Genomic DNA, 24627 nt, shown 5'->3' on the forward strand with positions numbered 1-24627 from the left:
TCTATTTCTTTAAAAAAATAATAATTAAATCACTACCTACGTGATGCATGAGGACATGCTTGACCGTGATTCTTTCATCACGAGGGATGCAGAATGGAGGATCCTCACCTTTGAAACTATATCAATGAGAGTAACGTGAATGGCCAATATGACATCGTCTTAAAATAACCTCTTCAAATCTGGACTGACAACCCAAGTAGGTATAACTGATATTTGCTTTTATTGCATGTAATTTATTTATACCCACTTGGGTGTCCCACTTCTTCTGCCTTAGATCTCTGATGTAACATCTAATAACAGGTTATAATCACTGTATGGTATAAGAAGTGGTGTCACAGATTTGTCGAGTGCTGCTTTTGCATCAGCATCAGCAATTGTATTACCAACAATTCCAACATGGGTAGGTAACCAACAAAAGACGATGTCGTATTGGCCAGTATCAAATTTGTTATGTAGTTCTATGGTGTAGAGTAAAATTGGATGCTGACACGAAGTATTTTTAATAGCCTGAAGACAGGAGAGAGAGTCTGAAAAAAATATGAATTCCTAATGTTTAGTCTGTTTATTAATATATTCTAAAGCAGTCTAAAGCCCACTTTGATTCAGCTGTGAAAATGGTTGAGTTATCAGGTAATCGAGTGATAAAGTTCTGGATCCAAAGACAGTGGCGCTGGCAACAGCATCACCATCTTTGGATCCATCAGTAAAAATAGATTTGTAAGTATCATATTCACTTCTTAACTGATTATAAGCTTGTTGATATTGTAGTTGATTAGTGTCAGATTTTTTAAGTTTAGATAAGGTAAGATCCACGTCTGGCTTTACCAACTGCCAAGGGGGAGAAGAAAGCAGGCGAAAAGGAGCTATATTTTCGAGATCAATATTTGCAGCATTTATAAAAGGTTTAATTCTTATTCCGACGGGAGGAATAAAAGATGACTTCTTACTGTACAGATTCTCATAAAAAGGATTAAATACACAATTGTATGCAGGGTTAGACTGAATAGAATATAATTTTGTGATGTACTTTAGAGATAGTATAATACGGCGTTGTTTCAGTGAGGGCTCATCGGCCTCAACATATAGACTGTCAATGGGAGAAGTTCTGAAAGATCCAAGGCAAAGCCTCAGACCCTGGTGATGGATGGGATCGAGTAATTTAAGATTACTTTTACAGGCTCTATCATAGATGATGGAGCCATAATCGAGCTTAGAACGGACAAGTGATCTATGTAAGTGAAGGAGGGTCGTTTGATCACCTGCCCACTTGGAATTAGAAACAACCGTTCATAAATCTAGTGCCTTCAGACATCTAGCTTTCAAATATTTAATATGCGGTAGGAAAGAAAGGTGATGATCAAAAATTATTCCTAAAAAATTAGCTTCTTTTACAGCTTTAATTGGAGTTCCAGAAAGATGTAAATCTGGGTTCTTATGTGGTTTATATTTTCGACAGAAATGAATACACTTAGTTTTAGATTTAGAAAACTAGAATCCGTTCTGCTCTTCCCAAACATTGATTTTATTAAGACAAAGCTGCAACTGTCTCTCAACTGTGTGCATATTTTTACCTCGACACGATACATTAAAATCACCAACGAACAAGGATCCGTTAACAGAGTCATTCAAAACCTTGGATAAATTATTTATTTTTATGCTAAACAACGTTACTGATAATATGCTAGCTTGTGGGACGCCTTGATCTTGGTCGTGAAAATCAATCATGGTTGATCCCACACGAATTTCACTGATTCAACAGTAGGATAGTCTGCATACTGATTGGGACCATGGAGGCGTATCACTATAGCTCCTGGTGATAGTAGAAAGTCCAAGCAAATACTGAAAACACCAAACACGACTCCCAGAAGCAATACATTGTCACACAGGGCGCCAGCCAAACGGTGACTGAGCATTGCCGCGTGACCATAGATCTGGCGAGAATAAAGGTGACAATGTCCCCATGTCCCTTAAGCGACATATTCTGGCATTAAAAAAAGTTATCATTGTTCAGACAATAGGGACAACCATCGTGGTGATTCCGTGCTAACAGGATAGACTAGGAGACCGTCATCACAATCGAAGCTCTAGAGTAAACGAAGCTGTCGAGTGGACTAAGCAGCCGTCGTGGATATGTATTGTTTAAGATAACGAACAAATTCATTGCCGCCTTTTTATCCTCCTGTACACTGTTCTCTGGTGGAGATGGACGTCAAAAGATATTGTCCGATTATTTTCACTTTTATCATTTTAATTCGGCATGTTCTAACAAGTGGGGGCATACGAAATGTTTTTTTCACGAGACTGGAAGGTTTCAACGGTTATGTTGTGAAGGTCTCCGCTCTTTGGTCGAGGAAAAGCTCTGGGCGTTTATCCACTTGCATTATTGCCTGTTTGGGGGATCTGAACTGCAAGTCTGTGTTTTTTAACAAAGCCTCTGCTGACTGCACCGGCCACTCTACGGTTTTCACAACAACGTTGTTGGCGACGGCAGAAGCGGACACGATCTACTTTGAAAATATAACACCAACGGGTAAGTATTTCTAAAATACCTAAATTGTTCTTAAAATTGATTTGGTATTTAGATCATATTTTACGTACAAAATACTGGGTAAATAAAAAAAATGTTAAAAGTATTTATTTAAAAAAAATGTTCATTAGTATTATTTTGTCTTGAAACTGGTATTTTACCAGATAATATATTCTAATATTAAAAATAACCATAAGCGCATGACTGGGAATATTGCTGAAAAAAGGTATGGAAAGGTTTGACAGGTCACCGTTAGAGGATTGCTATTTTGATCGACGAATCAACGAGTCAAAGTATGGCATCGAACTCCTTCCCAGCGCGTGACACTTTCGTTACACTCTCGGTAACATCGCTGCCACCAGTGTGGGCGCGGCCATTACAAGAATCTTGAAATTTGCTCTCTAACCCCAAACTTAGTAACGTTCATTCTTTTGTATATGTCTTTGGAAATGCCATCATAGTTCATTTTTAAAAGATTTACGACGGACCATTTTTCCAAATGAATTTGTTGTTTCAGATTGGTTCGAACTAACGGGAAATCGACCAAATTCTCCCTTACATTCTTACTGTATCACTGACATGATAGACTTAATGAACTAAAAATTCAAATTGACAAAGGAAGTATTTTAGCAGGGGTAAGTGTATTCGGCGTCACGACAGTCGTCACTTGTTTATATTTTTAATTTGACGTTTACACGATATACGGCTTTTCCAATGGACGAGAAATCGGTCACGTGATCGCGAAATTGACGTTCTCATAAGTGTATGAACGACGCAATTTGTCCATACGTTTTTCACGAGACCGTGTTCTTTAAATGACTTCAACACTGACGGACTACTTCCACAGACCTTGGGAAACCCCTTGGAATTCCCAAGCTCGAAAACATACATGAGCGTTCTTTCTGATCATTTAGAACCTTTAATCTTGGTCTCAGCGTTTCAGTATACATTGAGAAACGTCAGAGCGTTTGACTGCATGAATGTTCACGAATATCCTCGCTACGGTCTATCCTAATGAACAAAGGAAGAAAATGCTCATCTAAACTATCGTAGGATCGACTCGATTCGTGGCTAGGCTGACAGTGACAGTCTCCAGCACACTATTAGTTTACCTTAGTGTCGGTTTGACGCATCTTTAAACACCTTTCAAAGATCGGCCAGTTGATCAATGATGCCTAACACATGTAACCGCCACAGGTTCATTGACAACTTTGGAAATGTCTCCCGTCACGTTTATCGTGTCGGCCATTTTGACGTCTTGTACTTGATGTAAATGTGTTACGACGTGCTGTCATTGGGACTGACTTACTGAGGTCGTTCTTCTCAGACCTTTCTCATCTAATGGTGATATTATTTGAACACATGTGTTGCGTAAGATGTTTCTGGAGAGCAAGTTGTGCATCCATACGCTCATGTCACCTCTCTTTATGAGGAACTAATTTATTCAGCGATAGACCCGGTTGTTGTATGTAAACATGAAGTCACACGTACTGGCTAAACTTATGTTTTAGATCTTCGACTACATCCTTTGAGGTAAGAAATTGTGATAAAAAATTATAAGAATTGACTTTCACTTTGTGTGAATTCATTGGAGTATGAACCTTCATAGAGTGAGGGCCAAACATGGTTGTGGAGTTTTGACTGGAGTCAGCGATAGTATAGAGAGCTCCGCGAACGGGCTATCGCTGTGAGGAGCTTGAGTATGGCATCTGTGAAATAAATGTAGATCTATGGCGGCACCCAAATCCGTGGCGTACTCTCAGATGAGTGACAGATTCTCATTGTTACATGACGTCATGTTTGCAGTGATGTCTTATCCGAGCTTGAACAATCAGTTGAACTGATATAAGACGTCATGCTTCAGATGACGTCACGTCTCCAAACCTATGATGACCGATAGACACAGGACATTACAGACAATGAAGGTTTTCTTATGTGGGATTCATGTCGGCAGAGGAAGAAACTGGTATCAAAAGACCCTGAAGCCGAATCATTTTCAAATAATCAAATTTTCGTTGTGTTCATTGTAAATCCTGCATTCTGATTAGCGGAAGTGGTCACGTGTTATTGCATTCATTTTCCACTCTCCTACCCAGAGTTCCATGCGACCAGCTAAGTCACCACTGCGCCGGAATGTGTTTTTTCCAAAAGAATGTAATAAAATAAGCCACGCCCACTGAAGCGGACTACTTTTATTACAGCGGAATGTCTGGGAATCCCAATATGACAGACTTATATTTCAAGTCTTCGGGTTTCATTTCTTACCCGCACATATCCCACTGTGTCCTCCCGTTCTCATGGAACTAATGTTTGAGTGAGTGAGTGAGTGAGTGAGTGAGTGAGTTAAGATTTAACGTCAGATCGATTTAAAACTAGTTGAGAATATATAAAAGTCAGAAGTTTTAGTGAACAACACAATATAAAAATGGGCTAGGAATCGTCAGTAACAAAAGGGAGATCACCATACCAGGAACCATGGGGACTCACAGTGCCTTTGCTTCCTGCATGGACCCTGGCTGGATTTATATCATCCCTTCAGTTACTGGCGATATTTTACCAGTTAAGCCGAATATCAAAATGACGAAAATTCTACGTATTAAAATACTTCGAATGATGTGGGACTTACATACCCTCTTAGGGGGACAATAATTTTACACTACTTCAACCCCCCTCGAGGGTACAGCCACTAACAGTCAGAGTTATTATTAAGCACTATCAATATATAAAATATCACATTATGTACATCAAAATTTATGAATTAAGTCAATTTCTTTTAAAAAGCACAGTATTAAATGAGAATTGACATGACTAAAACGTTCCTTGGCTGTTTTTACACTGTAATATGTATCCCTTGTGATGGAAAAATCAATACAGTCGAGCAAACATGCTTGACTGTGATTCTTTCATCACAAGGGATACAAAACGGAGGATCCTCGCCTGTTAACAAATACTCATGGGTATATCTCGAGTGGCCAATACGACATCGCCGGAAATGACCTCTTCAGAACTTATGCTTGAATCTGGCGGTAACTGACCATGTCATTTGAAAAATGTCGCCTTCTCCCGAACTTATTTTTGTTCCGGTTCGTTAGTCTGTTGCTGTGCTTCTCGTCTCTTGCCTTGATTGACAGGTCCTATGAAGTTTCATACCTCAATGAACCGAACAAAATACAAAGTCAATCCTTAAATGATATTTTTTTTAAAAAGAAGTTCCTCGTGCAAAGAATCTGAATCCCGAAGTGAGGAAGCGTGAAAATATTCAGGATTTTGTCAGGATTTTATTCTCCCTGCTGTGTTGTATTGTACCATAAACAACGACCACGAGTAGTTTGTTTCTTAAAAAGGGAAATAGAGAGTACATATATATTTAATACTTATGGATATATGGATATCCATTTTCTGGCGACTCGTTTCAGGCGACAATACAGTTTACCTGGTCATCAGGTAAATATTTTGGCGAGTGGGTATGATCTGGGGATGAGGCCACACGCGATTTCGCTGAAATGAATTTATTCAGTCATTAAAGTGTAAATAAAGGGACAAGATTTGTTACCATCATAACTCCGGTGTTATGTGTTCAAAGTAACGTCTTTGCGCTGGGAAGAAAAATTAAACGTGTATTATAAATGGCACTGGGTTCTAGGGGCTAGATCTAAGACTGGTCGGCTCGGAGTCACTTTACTGCAGCGTATTCATGTTGATCTGTACCATACCATTCACCACCTGGTCCAGACTCGATTATTTACAGACTTCCGTCATATAGCTAAAACATTGCTGAGTGCGGCTTAAACAGCAAAAACAAACAAATAAACAAATTTCACAAATACACCATATCATTCACCACCAACAACCAACAATGTAAGTAACTACCCACAATACACCAAACCATTCACTACCTACAACCAACAATGTAAGTATCTCCCCACAATACACCAAACCATTGACCACCAACAACCAACAATGTAAGTAACTACCCACAATACACCAAACCATTCACTACCTACAACCAACAATGTAAGTATCTCCCCACAATACACCAAACCATTGACCACCTACAACCAACAATGTACGTAACTACCCACAATACACCAAACCATTCACTACCTACAACCAACAATGTAAGTAACTACCCACAATACACCAAACCATTCACTACCTACAACCAACAATGTACGTAACTATCCACAATACACCAAACCATTCACCACCTACAACCAACAATGTAAGTAACTACCCACAATACACCATACCATTCACTACCTACAACCAACAATGTACGTAACTACCCACAATACACCAAACCATTCACCACCTACAACCAACAATGCACGTAACTACCCACAATACACCAAACCATTCACCACCTACAACCAACAATGTACGTAACTACCCACAACACGACATACCGTTCACAACTTACAATCTACGAGTCAGTAACATCGAGACACTTGGTGAAGACGATCAATACCTTTGCATATTTAAGTCAGGCATTATTGACATGGTGACCATACATCCGGATACTATACTGGGACTGAGGCAAGATGTCTTGTGGGTCTTGAGTTATTGTGATACACACAAGACCCTGGTGAGATGATTAAGATTGCCGGCGGCTGTTTGCGTCCATGTGTCAGTGTGCACACATCTACGGAAATAAGTGTGTAAAGTTCAAAACAGTTCTTAAGAAAACTTATTTGGTTGAATGTCCCAATGGCATTCTTTATCATAACCACATGACGAAATAGATGATCGCTAATATACGTGTGTATGTTTTTACGCCGCTTGTAGCAATATTCCAACAATATCACGGCGGGGTACACCAGAAATGGGGTTCACACATTATATCCATGTGGGGAATCGAACACAGGTCTTCGGCGGGATGAGCGAAGGCTTTAACCACTCGGCTATCCCACTACCCCTTCTCTAATAAGAAAAGCTCCAGGTTACATGATACACATTAAAATTAACTTAAATACTTACTAATAAAAGTTCGTCAGCACATGCCATTAAGTGTGGTTAAAGAGAAAAAATAGTCTACCGTGTCTCCGACATGGAGATCATAGTGCATGTAACAAATCACAAACATATTTTATCATTAAACGTTTCCATAGATATACACGTGCATACCTCCTTGTCATCATGGCATAACAAATCTTTAAGAGGCTACCATTTGATACTATTTGGGGCTTGGAAATTTGTTTCAGACACGTTTGAGTACGCTTCTTCAATCAGCACGGCAATAAATACTTTCCATAATCATAAGAAATCCCTGCCCTAAGCAGATTCCGCTGTACGTCTCCGGCTGTGTACCTTCTTTCTCCCAATACAAAAACTGTGAGGCCAAAAAATATTTCAAAAATTTTCGAGGACAGATGTTGTTTTTAACAACATCCCATTTAAGTGGTCCCGTTTGATCAATTCCTTTGAAGGAACAGCCAAACAAATATGTTGGGTCCCATAACTCAAGAACATAAAAATGAAACAACTTCTTTCTTAAGCTTTAGCATACTGAATTGGTTTAGCTTAAGGCACTGTAAAGAGGGTGGACAATTTCTAACAGTCAGTGTTTCATTAAAGGGCCAATTGAAGAAATATCTTGCACATTCATTCCTGATAGATAACTACACATTACCAAGTAAACAATTCCTGATGTTTTCATTCATACCAAGGTTAAGACCAAAGCAAACACAAAATTTGTAAACTTTCGGGAACTTGCCTGCCTTACGTTATTGAAGGTGTAAGGAACCTTTCTACATTTGTGCAAAATTATTTCAATAATCATATCTCCAATATCTTAATTTTAATTGAGTATAAATTCGATGTTTTTTATTGGTAAATAACTGCGCGATGGTAAATTATGAGCCATTTCAGTAAATTTATTGTCCAAACGTGAAAAAGAAAAAAACTTCAATTTTCGTGATCATCATGTCAGTTGCAGAAAAACAAACATTCGGGTTAATCTAACGTGTCCCGTTATAAAATTTGCAGGTAACAATTAATGACCCATGAATATTCACCAATCCTAATTCCAAGTCTTTTGATTCAATATTTACGATATACAAAAACACAAACACCGTGTCGTGATGCTAAAAGACGTTCGAAATTCAAAAATGGCGCGTTTCCCCAGACTTTGGCATAACTTATTGCCATTTTAATATCAACAAAGTTTACATTGCCTTCAAATATATGCCTTGGAGAAAGTTGGCGATCTTCTCAATCCAAGAATGTTTCATTTGTCATTTTCCGTTTTATTTGACGAGAGAAAAACGAAAATAAAGACCCTGAATTCTGGCAGCAATATTTCAGTAAATGCAAAGGTCACCGGCTGTGATGTCACTGACAGGGGTAGTCTGCTGATAATCTTTCGTTACAAAACAATTTCAGTTCATTTTCAAATATTACGCCTGTTGCATACACAATAAATACAAATCAACACATATTATCAGAAATCACCACTAGTATGAATAACAAAGTGATTATCGAGTTATAATTGGCGTATTTTTTAATCCGTTTGACCTTGCATGCTCCCGTGACCCGGAAATGGTAGACGATGAATCAACACGCTACATGCAAGTGTCTCGGTATCTTTTATTTTTACCTTTCCTGATATATAAGCATCACCATTCTATGTTACGTGGAATATAAACGGATATGATTCACAAATCTGCGATGTACACGCTGATGATTTTGTTTTCACTATAATAATTGTGTCCTTAGCAATATGACCCGTGAATATCCGGGATAAAATAGGTCTTAAAGGCGACTATGCTTGTCGTAAAAGGCGACTAACGGGATCGGGTGGTCAGGCTCGCTGTCTTGGTTGATGCATGTCATCGATCCCAATTGCGTTGATCGATGCTAATGATATCGATCACTGGATTGTCTGGCCCAGACTTGATTATTCACAGACCGCCGTCATATGGCTGGAATATTGCTGAGTGCGGCGTTAAACAAAAAACAAACATCCATAGATATCGTCGATCTGCAATGATCACCCTCCACAACAGGTGCGCGAAAATAGGCGTGACAAAACGCGTTTCAAAATAGCATTCATGCGATGGAGAATATGATAGGATATAAGAAAGTGCGTGATGTATATATCAACAAAAATACTACATACATATATGTAGTGTTAGTTTCTAATAAAAAGTGGGATGGTTAAAGAATGATCCCCTTAATAATACATATATCGATTCTAGCAGGATTTAGAACAGTTTCACGCAGCATTATAAAATTTATTCCATCAATCTTGAGACCGCCGTGATTGTGTATTGATGATAGATTTGTTCATGTTTAATTATTTACAGCTGTTCACATCTTCTTAAATATTAAGTTATATTTTTATATTTAATAGTGTAACTGATCAAACATCAATTATTACCTTTAATTTAAAAATATCATATTCAACAATTATCATCTTTTACCTGAACATCACTTATGTGAATAAGTAACTATTTGATGTTATTATTTAAGTTGAGTATTCCATAAAAAGAATAAAGAAATAGATAAGATTCTTATGAACACATACACACAAAAGTCATGTGGACATTATTCTTGTGTATGAAGTGATTTGTTTCAAAACAAAACAATTATGAAATATAATTGTGATATGAATATGGCACATTAATTTCTTGTAACAGTATATGAAATATTTGTTTGTTTAATCACAAGACCAAGGGTGGCACTGAAGCTGGTGAGTTAGCCATATATGTATAAGAACATATTATCTTTTGAAAAGGAATAGGGCACATATACCTACGTTGACAATTCTTGCAGTTCTGTTCTGTTGGAGAAAGGAACATGGAAATACCCTACCTTATGTACTTTTTCAGGGTTCACACCAATGAAATAATGTGTAATTAGTCTGACAGGACTTTCCAGGTTTGTTGCAATATGCTCAGGTGTGTGACAGTGACGCTCATGCATCTCCCCGGAAGGAACATAAACCATTGTGAAATGTGATCAACAGATTTTCGTCTATCGGTCATGTACAAAAAATCTAAATAAATGCAGATCATCACCAGCTTTGGATCTGACATCCTTGATCATTTGATGGGTTTCTGAATATCCAGTCAGTATAGGTCCTTATCATTATCATTAACAAAAAAACAACACATTTGTCTTTCCTTGAATAATCTTTGATTTTGTGCTTGAAATTTTAATTTTTTTAAAAACAAATTCATAAGGATTTTTCTTTGATAGACCAACGTCAAACCATCTCACAAGTCATCTTCCCAAGGCAAGAGAGTTAACTGACTATAAAAGTCCGGTTTCCACCCTTGCCGAACTAGGCTGGAATTACTGGGCTCGATCGTAGCGCCTCCAGTGGCCATTTACAGTTACGTCCCTTCCAAGCCTCTCCTATGGACCAATCAGATTCCACCTCTCGTATCACTTGCGTTTGCTTCACACAAAATGGTGGCGCCCAGTCAAGATGATCTGATCGATAATCAAGATCTATATTGTGATAAAACGGGTCTTACATCGCGAAATGCATCAAATCACGTGAGTACCTTGATTAAAAAGATGGAAACATTTGGGATATATCCGCTGACAACGAGTTGGCGGTGCACACGCTTTGCAAATCCTGCAATCGACCGAAATCTGCACGGCAGTTTACGAACCGGATTTCGATTTCGGTGCGCGAATTTGATTGGACTATGCATAGAGTCGTTAGTCCTGCCAAAATGTAACTCCATAATACCAGCCTAGTTCGGCAAGGGTGGAAACTGGACTTTTATAGTCAGCTAACTCTCTTGCCTCGGGAAGATGCTCACAAGTTAGATAGAATTGTATAACTTTAAAAGCCCTCATTTCTGAGGTGTCCATACTTTTCGGATTTTGTGCGACAGTAGCATTGACAGCATTAAGGGAAAAATTCCTTGGGCCATGGGGCATTTGTCACTAGTGAGTGAGTGGGTGAGGTTGATTTTACGCCGCTTCTAGCAATATTCCAGCAATATCACGGCGGGGGACACCAGAAATGAGGTTCACACATTGTACCCATGTCGGAAATCGAACCCGGGTGTTCGGCGTTACGAGCGAACGCTTTAACCACTAGGCTACCAGACCGCCCCTCATTTGTCACTAAACGTGGAAACAATAGATATAGGTATTATATCTCTGTTCTCAATTGTTCAGGACAATTTGTTAAAAATGAAAGGAAATCGCATCTGAAGTTTACTTAGAAACACGTTGTGAAATACTATTTAAAATCTGCGGATTGGATATTTAGGAAAAGAGTAGGCAACCCCATGGGCAACAGTTGTGTTCCACTCCTTAATGATTTGTGTCTCTTTGCATACGGGCCAGACTTTCTGCTCGGATTGGCCACCAGGGACGTTTGCCAAGATGTTTAACTTGGCGCTACAGATATGTTGATTATCTTATACCGTTCAATGTAGCCATTAAGCCAAAACCCTTCCACTGATTTATCCCGCTGATCTAGAAATATAAGAGACCAGTGAAACCGTCTCTTCTCTTTCATATTTAAAAATATGTATTAAGATAAAGTATGTCAACATTTCACATCATTTTGAGGAACACCTACCTCACTAAACCTTGTATTTGCTACTTAAAAAGTACTTTCATATTTGAAAATCTTAAAAATATATACAAAAGTATCAACAAATATTTAGCGTCGCGAAAATTCTTTCTCATTCATTTAGGTATGATTATATATAAGATCAACTTTTACAAAAAAAATATTCTTGCAAACTAGCAGACAGCTAGCTGTTGGAAGCGAAAGAATATAAGTTAGTCAAGTAACGAAAATGGCGCTTTGCAAAACGAAATGAGAAATGAGAAATTTACAGTTTCTAAACAAACATTTTCGAGAGAATAACAAACGGCAAGAAATGATATTAACTCCATGAACGACCGTCGGTCATTATTTTGCCTTGTCAATGTGAACCTAACGTAAAAAGAACGTCATTAATTTGTGTATGACATGCCACTTACGACAAAGGGAGACAATTTAAGGGGGGGGGGGGGGGGGGGGTAACTCTTGTATGGCAATAGCTTCGTCAAATTGTTATGCTCACTACAGTGAAATATCAAGCGTTAAGTTCACTGCAGTTAAATATCAAGTGTTACGTTCACTGCAATGGAATTATCACTTTTCTTTACTTCGGAAAACTCAGTCTTTGTGTATGACATGTCACTTACGACAAAGGGAGACAATTTAAGGGGAGGTAACTCTTGTATGACAATAGCTTCGTCAAATTGTTATGCTCACTACAGTGAAATATCAAGTGTTATGTTCACTGCAGTTAAATATCAAGTGTTACGTTCACTGCAATGGAATTATCACTTTTCTTTACTTCGGAAAACTCAGTCTTTGTGTATGACATGCCACTTACGACAAAGGGAGACAATTTAAGGGGAGGTAACTCTTGTATGACAATAGCTTCGTCAAATTGTTATGCTCACTACAGTGAAATATCAAGTGTTATGTTCACTGCAGTTAAATATCAAGTGTTATGTTCACTGCAGTGAAATATCAAATGTTATGTTCCCTGCAGTGAAATATGAAGTGATATGTTCGCTGCAGTGAAATATCAAGTATTATGTTCACTGCAGTGAAATATCAAGTGTTATGTTCACTCAGTCTTTTACACTGAAGTATTATATAATAATAACATATTGTTTAGATCAAACAAGTCAAACCACAACTGATGCTCCAACAACTGCTGCTACGACATCTACCGCAACAACCACAGCCACCAAAACTACAACACTTCCCACTACTACAACTACAACGCCTACCACCACAACCACCACCACTACAACTTTAACACCTACCACCACAACCACCACCACTACAACTTCAACGCCTACCACCACAACCACCACCACCACTACAACTACGGCAGCTCCGGTTACGGGACCAGTCACGTACACATACCATAGCACCAGAAAATCCTGGAATGACGCACGCACAACATGCAAACAGAATGGAGGTGATTTGGCGTCACTGGACACACAGGATAGGTTCGACGCAGTGAAGTTGTTCCTAAATGGTGAGTTTAAAGGAATGCTACTGTTTTGTCAGAAATTGTATTATTCGAGTAGGCTAGTGTGGATCTTGCTAGACAGTATGTGGTAGGTTTCCATGAATTGATTTTATTTGTTTCATTCAACTTCAAATGGTCACTAATAAAATCAAAACTTTATAAATTGTCGTTTTTTTATTAAAGAATGGTCGATTAAGGTCGATGAATGGTTGGAAAGGCGTCATTCCTTAGAGACCTATGATCGTGGGTTTGATTGTGTGTCTATTTTTGTCAGTACCACACTACTACACTTCTGCCTTTCACCCCACATCAAGTTGAGACGCCGTTAAACAACTGAAATAGAGTTTTAAGTGGCGTTAAACCAAACTCACTCACTCACTTCTTTCTTTGAGAATGATTTGAGTTATCATACGTCTATGTTAACGTGGCTGGTTGTCACATCTTGCCATCATTTTCATTTACATTATGCCTTGATCAATATAAACTACAGGAGTTCTTTAGAGAGTGAAATTGCTCTTTTTCTTTCTTTAAAGAAAGGAGAAGTTCAGGAAAGTCCATTGCAAATTCGCTATTGGTGGGTATTACCCGCAGTAGCACTGACGGGCAATTCTACTGGACTAACGGCGCCATCATGGACAACAACGACAAATGGACTAATGGATACCCCAAAGCGGGACAAAGTTGCGGATATACGTCCTTTTTCAAAGGGATGACATATCAATCCTACACTTGTTCTTCTTTTCAATCTAAATTTCTCTGTCAGACACCTGCTTAAGTTAAACGTATCTTCTAATTGTGAATTGAGGGGTTAGTGATGGACAGAAAGTATATTTTATCCTAAATACCACTCAGATAGAGAGCTTAAATTCATAAGATGGACATAAAATTATCATTATTTTATTACAATTTCCTTCAAATTACTAAATAAACTTTTTTTTTCAAAATACCTAACCCACACAGTGGACATAAGAACAGAAGTTCATTGATAAAATAAATTATCTATACCGTTCCCTCTCAATACACAAGCGTTCCCTCTTAATAATCTTCGTAATCTTAATAATCAACCCTCGCAGTAATGTCTTGTTGCACCGTGTAGATCAGACAGGCGCTACTTCAAGTTTGAGAATGTTACTTGTAAGGACGTCGACGTGACCATGTGGTAAATGTTATCTTTATATTCGTGTTTTATTTCACTAATCTTCCCAAATTCAATTCAGATGCATAAAGAACCAGCAATGTGAAAACTATCTATATATTGGAGACTATTTCAATTGTCAGCAGATGTGTTATGGCATGATATATTGTCTCCTGGCGTATATTAATTTTATGTCGCTGACGACAACATATGCCAACGTTCACGGCACGTATTGTCGCCAATCGTCACATATTATCGCCGGCGACGATATATGCCGGGGATTCAGTGATTTGAAAGCAGATCGATATGACTGATTTTTAAATGACTCAGGATATTGTTAAGGCGGACACCATTATGGAAGAAGCTGTACAATATACTTTCATTGGCCTTCAGATTACAGTAATTAGACGAAATTGTTACTTCTAAAAGAATGGATATGATCTCATAACTGTTTTATTTTGAAATACAAATTGAACTGAACATTTAATTCTGCGACAAGAAACCACAATTGTTTTGTCTTATGAAATGGGTAGTGTTGGAGCATACCTCTGATACTAGCGCTGGTCAAAAGGTTATAAGCCTGACTAACTTTCATCTATGGGCCATAACAACGTGAACTAGTCAGTGTAGTACATTGTTTTAGTGTGAATACACAATGGCATTTAGAAAGAGGTCAAATGTAACAAATGTTATATTTGGGATAACACTTTCAAAGCGAAGTACAGATTCACGCTCAGGATTCGAACCCACACTGCCAGAGGGAGGCACCTAATCGCCAGCACAAAAAGTCAACGATCTGACCAACTCAGCCACCGAGGCTTCCACTAAAACGACTGGTAGTGAAGATCACGTAATGTAATTTGTGGACCCCTCTGACAAGTTGGCACTGCTCCCAGAAGGGTTAGATCGCTGACTTTGTGTGCTGGCGAGTATGGAGGGAAAAAACTGTTTACTGACTGCAATTGAAAAACTTCACTATTGATATGTGAAATGTAGTGGAAAGCAGGGAGATTATGTTGCAAAATACAATTAAAAACACTTTCACAATTATTGGTTTTGTTTGTTAGGCTTAGAACTTTCTGACCAGCCCTCGTACACTAGTTATAAAACCAGTTAGATATATATTGATTGCTGTTATGGTATATATTTATCTGTAAAACTTTGTAATGTCTGTGTACTTTTGTATATGTTTATCTATATGACATTTATTCAATTACCACTTCTGTTTTGCTAAGGATGTTAATTAAACTATTCTGTACAATATATGATGTAATATATATAGGGGAGAGATATTTATATTGGGGAAATCTTGTTTTTACATCCTCATCTACTGTACATATGATTGAAGAAATATATACTGTTTCACTTATTTTAATTTCTACAACATTCTACTCTATATTATTGTATGCTTATGTTTCCAAATAAAAACAGTAAAATTTGGAATATACATCTCTGAATCCAAAGGCATATATACATGCCCTGCATGTATACATCACCTGACACATAAGCTTATGAGGTTGCCATGTAGGCCTACACTTTTTTAAGTATTGGATCACGCCCAGCAATGGTAAAAAAGTAATACTTTAAAAACGCTAAATATTTCAAAGGCATCAATACCAGCAACACAAGTGCAGACAATTTTTTAAAGTACTCTTAAGAGATATGTTTGGTTGTATAGTTTTAGATATACATGGTCATTTAGAAATGACACTGTTCGTCAATTTTCAAAGTTACCATGGAACTCTCAAAAATACAACTTTGAAAAATCTCCAAATAGCAACAGACACCAGCGCTTTATGTGATCAATAAGTAAATGGAGTTTCGTGAAGCTAAATTGTAAAGCGTTCGAGATAGATGCCACAGACAAATTGGCATATTGACGAATATATATATCCCTCCGTCGGTGGGATAAAAATAAAGTCCAACATGTTTTCTATAAGTGTAATAATGATGATCATTATAATCAACATGACCATCATCATAAACAAGATTGTTATCTCCAAGTTTATTTGTTTTTGTTGCCGTTAGCACATATTGTCGCCGGCGCAAACATATGCCGTCACAAGATGTGGGGTTACACAGAATTCAATCTAATGGCCACTTCTTTGTCTATGATTGACATCTGCAATACCATTAATATCGGATTTTGTTTGATCAACGTTGTACATGTCTCTGATCCTTTGAAGACGTTAAATGATATTAGGTATCCCGAAGAGTGAAAATTCTATACAGTCAAAGAAAATATGCTTGACTGTGATCTTCACATCACATGGGACACAAAACGGAGGATCCTCATCTTTCAATAAAAATTCATGGGTTAAACCACTGTGGCCAATGCGACATCGCAAAATTGAACTGGACTGGCAACCCAAGTAGGTATTATCTGGAGTTATTTGGTTTTATTCCCTGAAGTTTGTTTATGCCCAACTGGGTATTCCACTTTGTTTGCATTAAATATTGTTAAACCATGGTTCCTTTGTCTTTGACCGTGGTCTAACTAACTGAATTGTTAGTTAAACACCACTTGGCAATGACGGAATTTCTTTTCCCCCCTATCATTTATCTTGATGATAGCCGGATTCGAACCGCGAAGTCCGCACTGAAGGCTAACGAATGTAGTCTTCTGCCAAGGCTACATGGGGAGATGGTATGAAACTAACAATTAAATATTTACTATCATCAGGACAAATTGCTTACCCGGTTATGAACTGCGAAATGTGTGTTATGCAATTTTTATACAGAATGTTACTCAATGCATTCTAGTATTTGTACAGTAATTGTGATTTTGTAGCTTTTCCTTTAACGAAACGAACATATATAAAAGAAATTAATCTTTTCTTGATCAAGGCTTCGTTTGCTCATAATATGCCCATCAACATGGGCAAGATATATTTAGGTGCTTGATAAATCTGCTCGAGTTGGTCCAAAATGATTGGTATACTTGCCCCGGCGTTTCATAACCGCAATCGGCAAAGTGCAGGGGTGCACGTGCGAAAGGCTCGGGGAACACATTTCACGTGCTTCCCGCAGGGCCGACTCACAGTTTTCTCACAGTTGAGCACAGAGTTCCTGAATATCTTTCAAAGTACCTTGAACAAACAATTTTTTTTTTTCTGGAAAATGTTTTAACGTTATTTATAACATCGTTCAGACATATTTTTATTCAACTTAACTTGACAAGGATAGGTAAGTCTTAATAGTTAAGTCAGAAAATGACAAAACTTAAGTCTGTCTTTTGTTAAATATGACTTAAGTTTTTCCACTAAACTTAAGTCAAAAAACAAGAAAACTAAGTTTTTTTAACTGACTTAAGTTTTGTTTATGACTTAAGTTGTTTGATAAATACAGCCTCAGGCCTAACTGGCTTATACTAATACCGCTCCCTGTTACATTGTTTTACATTTGGGTTGACATCAAAACTTAGAGGTTAATTAGTGATGAAGTTTGGCACTCGTCAATACTCGTCCATCTCTGATGGTCCAGCATGCCCCGCACCGAGTATGCAAGTGAGGGGTACTGGTCGTGCTGTGTGAGTGACTGGAGAATCTGTTACGTTCGCCAAGTACGTATCATGTTACATATGAGTGAGTGAGTTGTGTTTAACGCCGCTTTTAACAGTATTCCAGTTATATCGCGGCGTGTCAGCTTAATGTGGGAAGAAAGCCCGAAGTGATGCAAGTCTCAGACGAATACCACTTCGGTGAAACCCACGAGCACGGGTATGGTGCTGACAAACCTAGAAACATAATCGTGGCGAACCGGGATTCGAACCCACAATCATAGGTTTCTGGCGTGTCCAAGGGACGCAACTCTGCACAGCGAATCGCGGCGCTGTAGACGACTGGGCCATCCGTGCCCCCTTTGGTGCCAAGGATGCGTGTCATTCTTGCAAAGAACAGTTGTACACACTTTCTTCAAACTTGGATCACCAACATCCTGTGAATTCCATGCGATACCAAAACCGGAGAAGAATAAATAAATTTCTTACTTGTGTGGCCCAATTGGGGCGTTTCCTATTAACAAAAGCTAATAAAAAAAGACAACAATTATGTGGATATCTCTTAAAGTTCATATGAAGCAGTGTTAACCAATATTTAACACTTCTTACAAAATAGGTAGTATACAAAGGAACTCTGCCGCATTCACCATATGCCACAGCATTAGATGATCTATATCCACAAAATAACAAAAAATTACAAAACCTGCGGTGGGAAATTTCTATGCTTTCCCTTCTTTGATAGCCCCAGATTTCGCAATCATATAACAAATTATTTCGGTTTGCAACAGATAAAAGACTCCTGTAAGTGTTCAAATGGTTTAATTTGCCATCCCGACTTCAGAAAATGCGTGATTTCATAAAAAAAAACCCAAGAACATACCAAAATGTCAATTTACAAATCAATAGCGTGTGTGTCCACCTCTGGTTGCGATGCAAGCAACACATCTTCGTCTCATGGAATGGACCAGGTGTCGCACAAAGTCCTGTGGGATATCTTTCCACATCTGCTGGAGCATGTTTCGAAGTTCCTGGAGTGTCTGTGGAACACGTGGTTGACGGCGAAGGCGCCGATCCATCTCATCCATCTCATCGTCCTTTTTAAATCATTTTGCATTCCTTACATCTTGTTCTGTAAAGTCACTTGATAAAATGTCGTCTTGACAAAGACAATAATCATTTAAGAATACCTTAAAATAATCTAACCAAGAGGAAGGGCTTATACTAGGTTCCTGTGACTGAGAGGATAAATATTACAAGACGCCAAAATTCTGTACAGTCACTGTTCCTTGCTGCCTGATGGAGTTCATCGATGACTACCCTCTTGTGTTGTAGTTGTTTTTGTTTACAAAGTTTACGGAATGCTGTCTTTGGTTTGTTATAACATCCATCAAGTTCTGAGGATTAATATTTTCTAAATATATTTAAAATATATTTAACTTGGCTTTACTTTTAATCCATTTGTATCTACATCTATCAATGTTTTACACAGATCAAGAAGTTCTCTACCGCAATTGTTAAAACCACTGTTTTTGTATGTACGATTCGGATACAAAGGTGGAGCTTCAACTTTAACATACACGGTATCTTCTAAGGGGAGGTAATTAGCAGCGTCAAGGTAAATATAATCAAGTTCAACACCCGTGCGACCGATGATGAAATCGCCACAAACAAAGAAGTCAGTATCAGGTAATTCCTCTTTCAAATAGTATTAAAGTTTTCACTTCAGTACCTCGATTGAACTGCGTCATATGCGTATAAGCTTAACATATATTTATATTCAATATATAATAACATCAGGTCCTCTAATATATAGAGAGGATCCATCACGATTGGGGTTTTTTTAAATATGGGAAATATCAACTGAGTCTTAGTTAATCGGTTAACGGGACGAGGATTATATTTCCCATATTCAAAAAACATGAGTGATGAATTCTTTTTATAATTATAAAATTATTGTTTCCCTTTGAAGAAATGCATTAAAATTAACATCAGTAACTTGTCGAAATCTTAGTGCGTGGTGATGCATGTTTTCCATTGCCGTGTGAAGTGTCTGTGAAACAAAAAGTAAACAACGTCTTAACTCTTTCATGGCATATTCCTTAGCTGAGAAAAAAAATGTTCCTCGGATTATTTGAAACAAAATATTTGGACAGAGTTTTGCAGAATAATTGAAATTTTGATTATGGTAACAACAACGATTCTGTGTCATTTGATTATATCTCTTGTATAATTTCACTGATATATAGCTTGCGAATCAAACGGCGCTCTCACTTAAGGAATGTCTCGCGGGAGGAGGGGTCAGAGTTTAGTCGGTGTTACGGTTACTTTCAATGACAATCCGGCGTCTTTTGACTGGCATCGGGCGTGCATGTTTAACGAGATTAATCGTTATGTTTCCATCAGTAATATTTCCAGCAAACATGGTATAACATGCATAACTTGAGACCGCTGACTGTGTTGTCTACTGACGATTTGAACATAACGCGAGGGGTCGCTCTGCATGACGGGAGTTTCATCAACAAGCTGGGATGTCACAGTGTGGGATGGAGTGTTTCGTGAATTTTTTTTTGATATTTGCTTGTGCTGGTCAGGGTTTGTTTGGTTATCTGCAATATTTGATTTGATTGTCTGGCATCACTCCATCGATCATGCCGTCCTCAACAGCAACAAATCTTCCTTGGAGATCTTTAGGCTTTGTGTTCGTCGTGTGCTTCGCCATGTTCGACGATGGTGTTTCGATGACGAAACGTTTGTCACTGGGAATTTTTGATAATCTGCTTTCATCACAGTCAAATTCAAATTCGGGTACCATCAGCCGTTAACCTTTAATATCCATTTGGCAACACTGGTATTACTGTAGCACTCCCCCTTTGATCTATGTCATGTTTTTATGTCATAAGCTTGTCATATGCTTAAGTTAAATGCTATAATATAATATGTACCAGAATATCAAATCATGTGTTTCCTGTAATAGTAATTTAACAAGTTTCCATTCATGTAAATTTGGAATGAGAAAACCTGTCGCCTGTCTTGTTTGCAATATTTTTAAATAACTTCAAAGCGCCACTTGTAAAGGTTTCATGAAAATGTGTCCAATTGAAAGCAGATGAACTCTGTGATCGGATCGAAAATAGTATCACAATATGTGTATTACTGTACGCAGATGATGTAGTGATATTAGCCACAAATGCTAAAACATAATTATGTTAGACTTACGTCATAGCTATTGTATATATTGAAAGTTCAACATGAATACTACCAAAACTAAAATATTAACCTTTGGTTGATAAAAAAATGATTACAAACATGATTTCAAAACTGGAAAAAGTTGATTCTTGTAACTACATGTACCGTTGTGTTACCTTTCCAAAACACCTCCTAAATTCACAAAACAAAGTTAATAGAACATGTAACGGAAGCTATGTTTTATGCCAACGATGGAAATTAGATTATCACTTGAATGTAAACAACGGCTTTTTTTCGCGAATAATTTGATACAAATATCATGTGAAATATAATGTCATACAATTTTAATGTCATATGTATGATTACTTTCTTAACATACATTTCTTAATAAAGTCATCCTATACGTAATCACTCATGATTATTTTACGTTGGAAATCATGATACTGACATAAACAGATTTAATTAATATATACATTTGTGTATCTTTTTACTATGAATATATTCCATCTTGACAAGCAACAATCTGTTTACAAACTAAATAAACACCAAGTCCCCTTCCCCCAAAAAGAAAAAAATACAACACCTTAGTACTAAAGAATTCTTAAAATTCGACAAAAATCAAGAGGGTCAAAATAGTTTTTGCTGTTCATTTTGATTTTCCATTAATTTTAAAACAGTAAATTCAACAGTGTGAGGTGATAACACTTTGTGATAGATAAATCATTTTAATGAAGATAAAACTTCCCTAGACCGGTTAGGAATGAGCCATTAAATTTACTATTTAATTAAAAGCTTATAATTTTTCAGATCTGTGTTGTGGGAAATATGGACATTGAGATCATCATGACTGTGGTCCTCTGCTAACTGTAAATGTTCTACTTAGATCAGCTTTGCAGATCCTTGCTGTTTGGAAGCTAATCTATATTGGTCATAAAATGTACTTATAGATAATCCTATAAGAATGTTTTAATGGCAGTATATATATATAAGCAATATACAAAGTTGCAGTGACCATCGGATATTCTCCTCATGGTGACTGTTTGCTGCTCGAGCGGTACACACCATGTACAGCAACGAAGCAGGTACTGTACCCTATCAAGTTAACAAGTTCTGGAAAAGAACATTGAATTTAGACACTTTTATTCCAGTGACTGGGCTAAACGCAAATTTTACAATTTAGACCTCATATATATCAAATTCAATTTAAGTGAAGTATCTTCTATTGATAAATGTTCTAGGTCCCCTACATGAATCCTGTAAAATATGAAAAGCAACATAAATCTGACTTTCCTTATCTCTGCAGTAACTGAGTGGAGTTCCCCAGACAAAAATAGCACATAAATGTTATAGGCCATGCTATAATTGATTTGGAATAAATTTTCATATACTTGCTCTCCTGGTCAATTTAAAAGGAGAGGGACTGCAAAATTAATTGATGTTATGAAAGTCTTATAATTATGTAGAAATGATGCATATTTTGAACGCTTTATATTATATTCATTGCTACCAAATAAAATAAGCATATAATTAAATTGTATCTCATAAGCAATATTATGTCAAATTGAACTAAAACATAAACCTGAACAGAAATATGAAATTAAATATCACTTTATTAATTGGTATTCTCACATTCGTCAATAATGATGGACTGAAAACTGCATGAGTACTTTCACATGAGAATTAAAGAAAATATGACGATAATGTCTTACTCAAATGTGTAAAATCTAACATCAAGGGGACGTAACTCTAAATCGCTGAAGCACCCCTGTTTAAGGTCCGATATAAAAAAGACATCAAAGTTTGAAAATGAAAAAAAAAAATGTTTTTTCAAGTAAACGAATAATTTCATTGAGAGCGTTTCCCATACTTCATGAAAACAAGTATCATTTTTGGCATACGTTCGATAATGACAAATTTCAACTTTCTGATGATTAGAAGGTAAAGTTGACATACCATACTCGATTTGGGACTACGCTTGCTCACGGGTAGGAACGGTCATCCGTTGGTTGGAAGTTAGAGCTATCCGGATTTTCAGAATTTTCTGTCGGAAGCCACTCGTTAACATCGGTTTTTAGCCTATAAAAAAACTTTTCTACCATTCAGGTTTCTTTGGATGGAATAAAATACGTATCTCGTGACCGTCACTTGCGAAGAACAAAACGGAAAATACATACAACTGCATACTTCAATGGTGACCAACATATAATAACTCGTTTCATATTGACGGCCTCGTTCACCTGTCCAAGCGGTGGTACAGGAGGGTAGAAATTGGATCAGAGCCTCGCTTTGAAAGTGCTTTCCTCTGGGTATAAATAACTTACGAATATAGTCTATAGTCTCCTAACATACAATGTATACTATCATGCTAGACTGCGCATGGATTGCAGGTACACGTAATGTTTGATAAATACACGTAATATATTCCTGCTATAATAATGCAGTCATTAAATATTGTTATTGACATGAATATTTGATTTATGATTAACTTGCATCGTGTCTCTTGACTTGTACAAATCTACTTGTATACATTTATGTACTTGCATATACTTATGTAGTCGTTTGATGAATACCACTTTGACACTGGTTATATCACAGTTGATGTATGATGATGGACATGTACTTTGGTAAAAACTACATGCCATGTACATGTATGGAGGAACGTCCTGATTAGCCTCACAGTTAACGTTGATAACAATATGAAGTGCATTACATGTAACCCTACAAAACTCATTATTATTTACATGTACATCAATTGTCGTCAGTGCATCTTCGTGTTTTTCTTTAGATATTAAACAGCGCATTAGAGTAATGCTTTCGTGAATGTGTTGGGTTGTAGTTGAAGCATTATTTTGTCACGCTAAAATTCGGGCCGATGTCCCATATGAGTACAATGTGGACCCTGTAATCTGGTGCATCTATATGTATACGTATCCTGTCGATATATCGCTGGACTATTTAATAACGCGGTGTATATCCATATTATGTTCAGAATGATCAGTTGTGTGTGGCAAATATGGCAACGCAATGTGCATGTTAATGTGTACAACTCTCAAACGAAAATAACTGTATGATGGAAGATGAATGTGTGTATAAATATTGTGAGTTTATTATAATATAAATCCAGGTTTAATTGTTCTGACGTTTGGTGTTTACGTGTTGTGTATACACGATATACTTGTAGTTATTCAATCTTGTGTGAATCCAAACTTTCGCAATCCCCCCATTTATATTCCGAGTTGTTACAATTATTCAGTTATCATGACCTCCC

General features: G+C 37.3%; 1 protein-coding gene across 1 annotated transcript; it reads left to right on the forward strand.

Moving 5' to 3' along the window:
• The first annotated feature begins 2202 nt into the window (after positions 1 to 2202).
• On the forward strand, positions 2203 to 14314 carry LOC139443482 (uncharacterized). Its single transcript, XM_071224465.1, has 3 exons — positions 2203 to 2530; positions 13246 to 13545; positions 14073 to 14314. The coding sequence occupies exons 1-3, from the start codon at positions 2203 to 2205 to the stop codon at positions 14312 to 14314; spliced, it is 870 nt and encodes a 289-aa protein (XP_071080566.1).
• The last annotated feature ends 10313 nt before the right edge of the window (positions 14315 to 24627 follow it).

Source organism: Haliotis cracherodii, unplaced genomic scaffold (assembly GCF_022045235.1).
Source record: "Haliotis cracherodii isolate W230 unplaced genomic scaffold, xgHalCrac1.p SCAF_5, whole genome shotgun sequence".
Classification (NCBI taxonomy): Eukaryota; Metazoa; Mollusca; class Gastropoda; order Lepetellida; family Haliotidae; genus Haliotis; species Haliotis cracherodii.

What these genes read in the sequence shown, in the direction of transcription:
- LOC139443482 (XM_071224465.1), top strand. Translation starts at nt 2,203, where the DNA reads ATGGACGTCAAAAGATATTGTCCGATTATTTTCACTTTTATCATTTTA. An exon ending in TGAAAATATAACACCAACGG is followed by an intron (nt 2,531 to 13,245) that starts GTAAGTATTTCT and finishes CAACAACCACAG; the next exon opens with CCACCAAAACTACAACACTT. An exon ending in AGTGAAGTTGTTCCTAAATG is followed by an intron (nt 13,546 to 14,072) that starts GTGAGTTTAAAG and finishes CTTTCTTTAAAG; the next exon opens with AAAGGAGAAGTTCAGGAAAG.